General features: G+C 41.9%; 1 protein-coding gene across 1 annotated transcript in view; it reads left to right on the plus strand.

Annotated features, from left to right (window-relative positions):
* The window catches only part of LOC110485810 (ubiquitin carboxyl-terminal hydrolase 43), a 126,249-nt gene that overhangs the window by 48,853 nt on the left and 64,722 nt on the right, over positions 1-12,674 (plus strand). The window contains exon 3 of the mRNA XM_036940477.1: positions 12,141-12,247. Coding sequence (XP_036796372.1) covers positions 12,141-12,247 — 107 coding nt within the window. The remainder of the gene's footprint in view (positions 1-12,140; positions 12,248-12,674) is intronic.

Below are 12,674 nucleotides of genomic sequence, written 5' to 3' on the forward strand. Positions count from 1 at the left end.
AATCTAAAATCCTAGTTTTGCAAAAAGCAAAGGGTGTGAATACTTTCTGAAGGCACTGTTGCCCATAGAGGGGTTTTGGAACCTCTAACCCTGGTAATTTGACTGTTAAACTAATGACTGCATTAGCAATGGCTGCCAGTCCTGACTTGAATTGGAACTGCCATCTATGGGTTATATATCTACAGTTGATTGCAGCTGTCAGTTTAACCTTTTGCAAATTTCAAAATGCAACTGTGAGAAAAACGTACAGGAAAGCAATTGCCTACTGCTGAAAAGAGAAGACTTGTCTGTCTGTAAGAAGCTAACAATTTATTTCAACAACTTTTGAGCGATTCTGAGTTTACGGCACTGTTTTTGAAAGTAGCTTTGTCATTGTGTGATAGACTTATGGATAGACTTATGGCACGAGTGCATGGGCCATCACCGGTGAGCAGCCTAGGCTTCATCTTCATCATTGGGTTAGTCAGTGTGGCTCTGGAAAGTGTATTTAGTAGCTTACTGTAGCCTATAATACATATATATATATATATATTTATTATAGGCTACTGAGAGCAATAAAACTGACCTGGTCTTGAAACCAAACAATAGCCCAGCCCAATGTAAAAACACACAGGATGTACAATACTAGGAGGAATATATTATCACTGTCAGAGTAGCCACTCATTTCGATCATTTGTTTGGTGTTAAAATTATTTTTCTAATGTAATCTATCATGTAAATTCAGCCCCCCCCCCCCCCCCCCCCCCATGTGTGGAAATCCTAAAAACACCTCTGCTCAACCTCTGCCCAGCACCCCCAACTCCAAACATTCTCCCTGCGGCTATGCGCACACACCGTGGTGCATAAATACACACACTGCGGTACACCGTGAAACAGGGGTAGGAAAACAACATGTGTTTCTATGTTCTGGAGGGCTGCTGCATTATGAAAACCTCAGAAGAAGCAACCAGGGACGTCTCTGCCACTACATGGATCACAGAGCACAGGACCATGGAGAGTCCTATGTGAGCTGCTGCTTCTGTCTGTTTCTCTCAGATATCACAAGACCTGAACAGAATAAATTAGGCCTCAGACTGTGACTGTTGTGAGTGTGAGTTGAATTGTACAGGAGCCCTGTTGGGACAAACAGAACCTGTTTGCTTTGGGACCTGTAAGGTTACCTCTGCATACCCAGCGGTATAGTCACAGGCTAGCTTCAGGGACCCCAGAGAGCTTGGGCTCCTACTATACAGAAGTACCTCAATCTCTTATAGAGAGTCCCAGACAGGAGGGAGAGTACGGCCCAGGATGCAACAGCCCAGGAACAGTGTTTTTAGGTCAGCACTGAGCATATGGTGGTACAGTGAGCAACACCTCACAACGTCTCTCATGCTCCTGCAGATGGTGTGCTAGGTCCGTGGGTCCTGGCAGGGGAAGACAACGGCTTGCCTCCCCGCCAGCAGAGCTCTATTTTTGGGCTAAACTCAGCGGTAGTCTCCTCCCTGCCCAGTCCTGCCGTAGCCCTACAGCTGGCATACACGGCCTCACTTACGAAAAAGTGAGTGGTCCAGTTTTTTGGGGGCAGTTGCTCGGCATCGTGAGAAGATGTCATTCGGTCACTGCTTCGTATAAGAGACTTATTACTCTTCAACACTGCATTTTTACATTGAGCCGAATCCAGAAGTGACAGTGGTCATCATCCATCCAGCTTGTATCCATGTCGCCGACTAGATTGGCAGGATCACGCAATGTCTGTGTCAAAAACACAGCCACACACCCCCTGCGTGAGGATGTCCCCCGGTATGTCCAGCAAAGACGGACACGTAGGAGACGTCTGTCTGGGACTTATGAAAGAGTCCTATTGATACTTGTGTCCTCTGATGAGATCATCACACAGTCGAGACAGACACGTACTGTAGCGGACATGGCTGTGACGTATTGAGCTGTTCCAGTCCGCATGAGCGGACCGGACCGTCCTATTGATACCTCGTGTTACGGAAGAGAGGGCGTGTCCTTGAGCTTCGTCTCAAATGGGAATCTATTCCCTTTGTAATGGAATACTGTTGACCAAGGCCCGTAGGAAACACTATAATCTGGGAATAGAGTGCCATTTGGGATTCAGCCCTTGAGTCTACGAGTCGTGCGTTTGCAAAAATGTGATGTTCTGATACCCAATACCCATGAGTATACCCTTGTGTGTGCCTCCCTGCGACGCTTCCTTAGTTCTGCTGATTGCAGCGATATGTATCTGTTTGACGTCATGGCAAAAGCAACAGCGGAAAAGGATCGTGGGTCTTCTTAGGGAGAAAAGGCATAGGTTATTTTCATGCCTGTGTTCAATACATGCTCTAGGGCAGAAATGTTCAGTGCAAGCATTGTGAGAAACCAGACGTAGAATGAAAATAAATGTATTGTTTATGTAATCGCCTAGCAATACACACAATGGATGGATGTACACAGTGCATGATCATACACATGATCACTTGACTTCCCATGTCTGAAGTTCTGTAAGCTTTATTTCTCACCTAACTTTAGGGAAACCCATTCCGCAAGCTATCAGTATATATAATAACCTTACCAAAGACACATCACACTTTCTGTCTGCTTGGGAATAGATTCCCCTTTGATACAAGATTCCCATAGCCAGTGTATATTGTATATATATATATATATATATATATATATATATATATATAATATATCTGCTTTAGCTGTGGAATAACCTCTGAAATCCTGCTCTGCTCCTTTCATCTAAATCCTGGAAATCAATTTCACAGCCTGGAGGGGTTTGGACGCCACTGCTAATATTCTCCTCTGAGCAACAGGGGCCCCAGAAAATGGATCTGGATCTGTTAGCTGTTAGCATTCAGTGCTTTTGGATTACACAATTTAACATTTGAGCACTTTTTGGATATTAGCATCTCTCATGTTACGCTAGCTCCCGCTTCGCATGTAGTTTTGGCAGGCCCCGCCTACCTTGGCAGACAATGGCAGAGCAAGGAAACATACCATAGGGGTATTTATTCATCACTGGTTCCCAGATATAAGAAAATGTTAGTGCACGCACACACCCACTTTTAGAGAAATCACAGTTGAATGGAGGCATCTGTTGTTTGTTCTAAGGTCCAGCTAAGTGCCTGTTGACCTACTTGTGGGGAAGGTGCCTGTTCTAGTGTGCAGCGAAGCCCACCAGTGCTTTGGATTTGTTATGAATAGAGAATTAAGTAGCCCGAGCCTTCGCTGCAGTTCCTGGCAACACATGCCTTGGGTCGCCTGGTATTCCCCACTATACACTCCTGCTGCTACTACTGCAGCGTCCGCCCGGGGCCTCTCTTTAACAGCCACTCACTCTCACAGAATGACACACCCCAGGACAGTGTGTCTATCTACTTATGTAAAGCCTTACATATTACCTTAACCTGTTAGTGGCATTATAAACAATTGGATGGGTAAAAGCACATTCCGTAGTGCAGAGTTGCGAAACTGTGAACCTCTTACAATAACACATTCTTGAGAACTAAATAAAGCACTTCTTATTCTACGAGATCAAGATCAGCTAGTTCCTCCCTGTTTGTCTGTTTTTCCCCATTTGGTACCTAAGCAATAGAACCCAGGTTAAGCCCGCTAGCTTCCCTCCCTCTCTATTAGGAAAAGAGAATAAACACAACTCTGCAATATGCAACTGTTAAAAGGCATGTTGAGGTATTTGATGAATTGCTGCGGGGAGAGTTTGTGCTTCGTGGTTTTAAGCTCACAACTCATTTCCAAGGAGATGCTGTGTTTAATGAAAAATGTCTTCCTCAGTACACATTTTGATGGGAAAGGAACCCAATGTTTCCATGGTGATTTGTGTAAGTACTGGGACCAGGCTACTTAGCTGAGGATTCTGTACTATGCTAGTATACTATACTATCTCTGACTATGGTTTAGTTCTGTCTCTGTGTGTAGTTGTGTTGATTCTTCCATCTACTCAAGCTATTGGTCTCGGTTTTTACTGTCAGCTATTAGCATATCCTGTGGTTTTGTCCACATTTTGACTGAAAGGAAGGTCACATTTGAGTTAGCTAACCTGAAGGACTGTACCTATTAGCATATCCTGTGTTTTTGTCCACATTTTGAAAGAAAGGAAGGTCACATTTGAGTTAGCTGACCAGCAGCGCTGTACATATCTGTGTCAGCTTCCAACCTTACCGGGTACACAACTTTGCTAACAAGACAAAACCAAGAGACTCAAATTCACCTTTCTAATGGCGCAACTTCTGCACTGTGTTGTAGAATTTGCAGAATCCCTAGATGTAATATTTTCTAGTGCTTTCTCTCGCTCTCTCTCTCTAGCTCGCTCTCCCTCACAAGTGTGCTAATAGCTCCAATAAACCATTATTCCCCAACACGTCTCAGGCCATCCATGTCTGTATTTAATCTTTAATTGTGTTAGCGACGGAAAAAATTGCTTTGGGGATTCGACGGCTTGAAAGAGACATCTTGTTCATTTGGCTCATCATTATCAGTGGAATAGCTTCTTGGTTGAAAAGACTTAATAAGAGACAAAACAATATTATTACTAGCTAGTTTGGAGTTTGCTGTGCATCATAATGTTCTTTTGTGTGTGTGTTTTTATTTTTTTACATTGTATGACAAGCTATTATGGAGGCTATTATGCAACTATTTTTAATGGTTGTTGTAAAATGTTGTCATGGTTTTGCTCCTCACTTTCATAATGTAATAACGCGTAAGACTATTTCTAATTGGTGTACCCTCGTCCTTAGCTCTTGCTAAACGTTGTTCTAATGTACTTTGTCAGAAGAAAGCACGTCCATTATGAGTCTGACTCAAACCTATTGAGACTATTGAGATAGTTTCTTACTAACACTTAGATGCCTCACACACTTTCAGACCACTATAGTTTCATACTAACACTTAGATGCCTCACACACTTTCAGACAACTATAGTTTCTTACTAACACTTAGATGCCTCACACACTTTCAGACAACTATAGTTTCTTACTAACACTTACTGTAGATGCATCACACACTCTACTGCTGCTATTCCTAAAGTAGGTGAGTGCTCTTCTGAAGAGAGTGTTTCTAGTGGCTCGATGAGATTGTCCTGCCTTTGGGGAGGCTAGGAAAGTGTACCACACACATCTTCTTCACAGGAAGCATATTGAACTTTCTTACCTTTCTTTAAGAACATGGTGACACATTTAGGATGCGAAGAGGGGAGGAGAGGTATAAATAACAGTGAGGCCTTTTGCTGTTGACACAGAAGTGTGTCAAATAATTGATGACATCACAGATGTTGACGAAACAAAGCTGACAGATATTCTCCAGGGTTATGTTGTCAATCTTGGTTGTACAGTACTAATGTTTTATTCATACACATTTGGATGCAATATCACAACATAAGATATTGATATTGTATGTGTGTATGTGACCTTGCTGTAAATGTGTCCTAAATTAGTTTGAGGTAATTAGAGATTTTTAGACAGGCACAAACTTCAGGGCGGAACTTTCACCCCGAAAACGGAAATTGACGTCGACTTCAAAATCGCCTCCGACCCTTAGCTCTGGTCCCCAGGTGACCATTTTCAATCTCACTACCTCACGCAGGGCATCTAAATTGTCCAGTACCATCCAGGTCGGCAACAGCTACTAAAGTGATGTTTAGGGGCAGAGCCACTCAAATAGCTCCTTCATCTTATTCACACATTGCTCAATTTCTTTACCGTCAACTGTACTGTTCTCACTGAAAACAGTCAGTATAGACTTACATATACTATGTAATGTTTCATGGGGTTACGCACTACTTTGGCCCCATGTCCAGTCAGTATAGGTTTACCTATACTATGTAATGTTTCATGGGGTTACGCACTACTTTGGCCCCATGTCCAGTCAGTATAGGCTTACATATACTATGTAATGTTTCATGGGGTTACGCACTACTTTGGCCCCATGTCCAGTCAGTATAGGTTTACCTATACTATGTAATGTTTCATGGGGTTACGCACTACTTTGGCCCCATGTCCAGTCAGTATAGGCTTACATATACTATGTAATGTTTCATGGGGTTACGCACTACTTTGGCCCCATGTCCAGTCAGTATAGGCTTACATATACTATGTAATGTTTCATGGGGTTACACACTACTTTGGCCCCATGTCCAGTCAGTATAGGCTTACATATACTATGTAATGTTTCATGGGGTTACACAAGACTTTGGCCCCATGTCCAGTCAGTATAGGCTTACATATACTATGTAATGTTTCATGGGGTTACGCACTACTTTGGCCCCATGTCCAGTCAGTATAGGCTTACATATACTATGTAATGTTTCATGGGGTTACGCACTACTTTGGCCCCATGTCCAGTCAGTATAGGCTTACATATACTATGTAATGTTTCATGGGGTTACGCACTACTTTGGCCCCATGTCCAGTCAGTATAGGCTTACATATACTATGTAATGTTTCATGGGGTTACGCACTACTTTGGCCCCATGTCCAGTCAGTATAGGCTTACATATACTATGTAATGTTTCATGGGGTTACGCACTACTTTGGCCCCATGTCCAGTCAGTATAGGCTTACATATACTATGTAATGTTTCATGGGGTTACGCACTACCTTGGCCCCATGTCCAGTCAGTATAGGCTTACGTATACTATGTAATGTATCATGTGGCTTACGCACTACTTTGGCCCCATGTCCAGTCAGTATAGACTTACGTATACTATGTAATGTATCATGTGGCTTACGCACTACTTTGACCCACGGCCCAAAAGCTCTCAAAGGGTTCTCTACAAGGTTTCAACTGAATGAGTTAGATTGCAATTAAATCAGTTGTAACCCCATAAAAGCTTGGATATGTCACTGTCACCCCTTTGTTTGCTGAGGCTATCTAACTTTTGCATAGCAACTAATTGAAGGCCTCTCTCGTAGGCTATTCACAGAAAGAGTAATAGTATGGAAGTATGTAGCTTCATACAACACTCCAAACTAGAGGTCGTCCGATTATGATTTTTCAACGTAGATACCGATACCGATTATTGGAGGGCCAAAAAAAAAAACGGAACCGATTAATCGGACAATTTTTATTTATTTATTTGTAATAATGACAATTACAATAACACTGAATGAACACTTATTTTAACTTAATATAATACATCAATAAAATCAGTTTAGTCTCAAATAAATAATGAAACATGTTCAATTTGGTTTAAATAATTTAAAAACAAAGTGTTGGAGAAGAAAGTAAAAGTACAATATGTGCCATGTAAAGAAGCTAATGTTGAAGTTCCTTGCTCAGAACATGAGAACATATGAAAGCTGGTGGTTCCTTTTAATATGAGTCTACAATATTCCCAGTTAAGAAGTTTTAGGTTTTAGTTATTATAGGAATTATAGGACTATTTCTCTCTATACCATTTGTTTTTCATATACCTTTGACTATTGGATGTTCTTATAGGCACTATAGTATTGCCAGCCTAATCTTGGGAGTTGATAGGCTTGAAGTCATAAACAGCGCTGTGCTTCAAGCATTGCAAAGAGCTGCTGGCAAATGCAGGAAAGTGCTGTTTGAGTGAATGCTTACGAGCCTGCTGCTGCCTACCACCACTCAGTCAGACTGCTCTATCAAATCATAGGCTTAATTATAATATTATAGCACACAGAAATATGAGCCTTAGGTCATTAGTATGGTCAAATCCAGAAACTATAATTTCGAAAACAAAACGTTTATTCTTTCAGTGAAATACGGAACCGTTCCGTATTTGATCTAACAGGTGGCATCCCTAAGTCTAAATATTGCTGTTACATTGCACAACCTTCAATGTTATGTCATAATTATGTACAATTCTGGTAAATTAATTACGATCTTTGTTAGGAAGAAATGGTCTTCACACAGTTTGCAACGAGCCAGGTGGCCCAAACTGCTGCATATACCCTGACTCTGCTTGAACAGAACGCAAGAGAAGTGACACAATTTCCCTAGTTAATAGAAATTCATGTTAGCAGGCAATATTAACTAAATATGCAGGTTTAAAAAGACATACTTGTGTATTGATTTTAATAAAGGTATTGATGTTCATGGTTAGGTACACATTGGTGCAACGACAGTGCTTTTGTCGCGAATGCGCTTGTTAAATCACCCGTTTGGCGAAGTAGGCTGTGATTCAATGATAAATTAACAGGCACAGCATTGATGATATGCAACGCAGGACAAGCTAGATTGACTAGTAATATCATCAACCATGTGTTGTGATTATGTTAAGATTGATTGTTTTTTATAAGATATGTTTAATGCTAGCTAACACCTTACCTTGGCTCCTTGCTGCACTCACATAACAGGTAGTCAGCCTGCCACGCAGTCTCCTCGTGGAGTGCGATGTAATGGCCATGATCGGTGTCCAAAAATGACGATTACCAAGTGTTATGAAAAGTTGAAATCGGCCCTAATTAATCGGCCATAAGCTCTATAAACTCCATAATCCAGTGGATCTGTCTCTTTCAGTTTAGCAGGAAGTGATTAGTATGGTTATGATGACTAAGAATGTCTTTTTAAAGGCACTCCAAAACACAACACACCTGAGTCTAGAAGCTCTTGTGGAAAATATATCAGTGTGCTGCTCTTTGATTACATCAAGCAGGCACTGTTCAGGTAATTATGTGATTCACAGTGATTCACTCTCTCCTTCGTTTGATTTCGCTGTCCACTGAACAGAGCTCAAAACACCAACTACCAAAGCACTTTAATAAATTATAGTTGTGGGTGAATGCAGTTTCTCTCACCCCGTCAGGTAAACTAGAACTATGGTTAGACATGCTCCGGAACTTTGGCCACGAATAAACTTTCTTTAAACCTTCCACTTTGGGCCGGATGTGTCAATGTGTAGTTCATACATGCAAAATCTATGAGCAGAATTACTTTCTTACCTCTATTATCTACAAAATCCATAATTTGAAAGCAACTGTCCAGTGCCATTTTCCCTACACTTTCTAACACATGGGCCAGCCCCATAGCAATTCGAGTTCCAGTCAATGAGCTTCAGCCCTTCTCCATTTGAGTGACAGCTATCAGGCAGCATACACAGCAGATTTTCAGGAACCACTTTTGGCTCATGAGCGCTACTTTCAAAACTACAGGCTAACAAGTAGAGGCAGATCTCTTCAAATCAGCCTGTTGAAAGACCCCCCCCCCCCCCCTAATAATACGTTTTTTTCCCTATTGTGTCATTTAGACTGACACACTACTGTCATGCCACTCAGTCACATAAGTGTCTGGAGAATAAACTAATGCCTGGTAGCTCCACTTATCCATCATATATATGGTGGCAATGTGTGTGCGCTTGCCCGTGTGTGGAAAACATTTCTTCAAAGACCCATTCGTTCCCCGGGAGCGAAAATAATCGATCTTATGATTTCTGGGAATGATTTTGTAAGAAAGCCAGAAGATGATGACTGGCTGTGGTAAAAAGGAAATATATCCCGCAGGTTGATGACACGTTATGCCAAATGCCATTTTTTCCTCTGTGAAAGCCGTCAATTCATACACCAGCGGTTTGTGACTGATTTCAGTATGGATTTCAGGTCCGTCCGTGCCACAGTCTGGTTCCCTCTCAAAAAGTGACTCACGGGTTCAGTTATGACCCGCTCTATACTTTATGCTTGTATGATCAATATGTTTATTTACCTGTCTATCTGGGTAATAACACAGTCTTTAGCTGTGATATATCTACTGTTGGAGAGAGATTTGGAATTGTCAGGGTTCTAGACGTTCTTTCAGTGGCTCATGCAAACCTCTATTTACTGTATCACATCTTACAATAACTCAAACCTCCTTAATTTTCCTTTAGTTTTCTTCTCTAACTGTTAGCCTCTCACTGTCTGTGGTTCAGTACAGGGACCTTGGTTTGGTCCACACTGTGAAACCGAGTGAATAGATAAAAATAAATACAGTTGAAGTCGGAAGTTTACATACACTTAGGTTGAAGTCATTAAAACTCATGTTTCAACCACTCCACACATTTCTTGTTAACAAACTATAGTTTTGGTAAGTTGGTTAGGACATCTACTTTATGCATGACACAAGTAATTTTCCAACATTTTCCAATTTTCAATTTCCAATTTTCCAACAATTGTTTACAGACAGATTATTTCACTTATATCACAATTCCAGTGGGTCAGAAGTTTACATACACTAAGTTTACTGTGCCTTTAAACAGCTTGGAAAATTCCAGAAAATCATGTCATGGCTTTAGAAGCATCTGAATTTGAGTCAATTAGAGGTGTACCTGTGGATGTATTTCAAGGCCTACCTTCAAACTCAGTGCTTCTTTGCTTGACATCATGGAAAATCAAAAGAAATCAGCCAAAACCGCGTAAAAAAAAGCCAGACTATGGTTTGAAACTGCACATAGGGACAAAGATTGTACTTTTTGGAGAAATGTCCTCTGGTCCATAATGACCATCATTGTGTTTGGTGGTAAAAGGGGGAGGCTTGCAAGCCGAAGAACACCATCCCAACCGTGAAGCACGGGGGTGGCAGCATCATGTTGTGGGGGTGCTTTGCTATAGGAGGGACTGGTGAACTTCACAAAATAGATGGCATCATGAGGTAGGGAAATTATGTGGATATATTGAAGCAACATCTCAAGACATCAGTCAGGAAGTTAATGCTTGATCGCAAATGGGTCTTCCAAATGGACAATGACCCCAAGGATACTTCCAAAGTTGTGTCAAAATGGCTTAAGGACAACAAAGTCAAGGTATTGGAGTGGCCATCACAAAGCCCTGACCTCAATCCCATAGAAAATTTGTGGGCAGAACGTTTGACCCAAGTTAAACAATTTAAAGGCAATGTGTCATGACTTTAACCGAAGGTTGTTCCTCTCCCTGTTCGGGCGGTGCTTGGCGGTCGGCGTCGCCGGTCTACTAGCCATCACGATCCCTTTTTCCTTTTCTGTTTGTTTTGTCTTTGGTTCTTTTTCACACCTGGTTTCATTTGCGTTCATTTCTGTGTGTATAATTGTAACCTGTTGCCTGCCTAAGTTTGTGCGGGATTAGTCGTTGATTGTGAGGTGCTCGGTTAAGTATTACCGTTATTTGTTTTCACGGGTTCTGAAGTATATGAGTGTTGGAACTTTGTTTGTTCCTCCGTACGTTTGTACGGGTTTTCTGTGGTCGAGGGCGTTGTACCTTTTGATTGTGCCATTCCTGTGTTGGTGGACTTTCCTATCAAAACACGCTTCTCAGACATCCCTGCTCTCCTGCGCCTGACTCCTACACCTCTCACCTAGACGCACGCTATCACACAATGCTACCAAATACTAATTGAGTGTATGTAAGCTTCTGACCCACTGGGAATGTGATGAAAGAAATAAAAGCTGAAATAAATCAATTTCTCTACTATTATTCTGACATTTCACATTCTTAAAATAAAGTGGTGATCCTAACTGACCTAAAACAGGGAATTTATACTCGGATTAAATTAAAAAACTGAGTTTAAATATATTTGGCTAAGGTGTATGTAAACTTCCAACTTCAACTGTATATGGAATCAGGAATATCAACACTTTGTATTTCTTAAGTAAACAAAAATGAACTACATTATGGTTGGTGTCTCATTTTCCCGCTGTACTGAAACTGAACCGAACCGTAACCCCAAAATCGCAATACGTACCACCGAACCATGGATTTGGTGAACCTTTACAGCCCTAGTGGGCAGCCGGACCGACTTGTTTTGATTCAACCCAGATTTAGTATATTCACTTTAATGTGTTTACCTACCTACTGCTCTCCCTTTTACCCAACTCTCATCGACCTCCCTCCAAGCCAAGGTCAGCAATGCTGAGAGGAAAGTGAATTACATGGGAACGCAAACACACACACGTAATGACAGTCACGAGGTAAGATCTGGCTGTTTGCGTTCTCTCTCATCGCCAGCGAAGCTGAACACTATAAAAACGTACAAGAGTGTGTTAACGTGCATTAGCACCTCATTTAGCACCTGTCCTATTGTAGTGCCCCTGTTTACATCTGCTCTGAAACACCTTGTTACCCTGCTGGTGTCCAGCTCTAGCCTCAGTGTTGACGTTTTCACACACACACACACCTATACATACAGGTCATTCACACATTCACGCTTTCTCTCTCACTCTGTTCCAGGGCCCGCTGGGTGGAGGGGAGGAGAGCCCTGTCTCCGGCCCAGCAGCAGCACAACAGCCTGGGACGCGGCACAGCTTCGTCCAGGACCACTTTCAGGCACAGTACAGGTACGAGTCATAGACAATATCATACAGGTGCTTTAGTAGTCACAGACGATAAGAGGTGAGAGTCACATTCAATTAGTACAGGTCAAGTAATAACGCATACTTATGTTATGCAGCAATTCAATAGCGATTTCTCACGCCATGAGGCTTCATGGAGTACCCAAACACCTAAACTTCTCATCCCAAGGCTTTTGTAATGTCTGTGTGCATAGTTAGTTGTCTCTCCCCAGAATCTATAGCATGCCGTTATATATAGTATAGGTATTCAGAACAGGTGAGCATGCACTTTCCCTCCTGTGGTTAAGAACCGCTAGCCTGCTAAAGTAGGTCACGTTGAGCTAGCTGTGAACACTTTCTGGGATTAGTCTGTATCTTGTTTGGCTCTTTTCCTCCTGGTCTGCGGTACACACACACACACACACACACACAC

Source organism: Oncorhynchus mykiss, chromosome 13 (genome assembly GCF_013265735.2).
Source record: "Oncorhynchus mykiss isolate Arlee chromosome 13, USDA_OmykA_1.1, whole genome shotgun sequence".
NCBI classification, from domain to species: domain Eukaryota; kingdom Metazoa; phylum Chordata; class Actinopteri; order Salmoniformes; family Salmonidae; genus Oncorhynchus; species Oncorhynchus mykiss.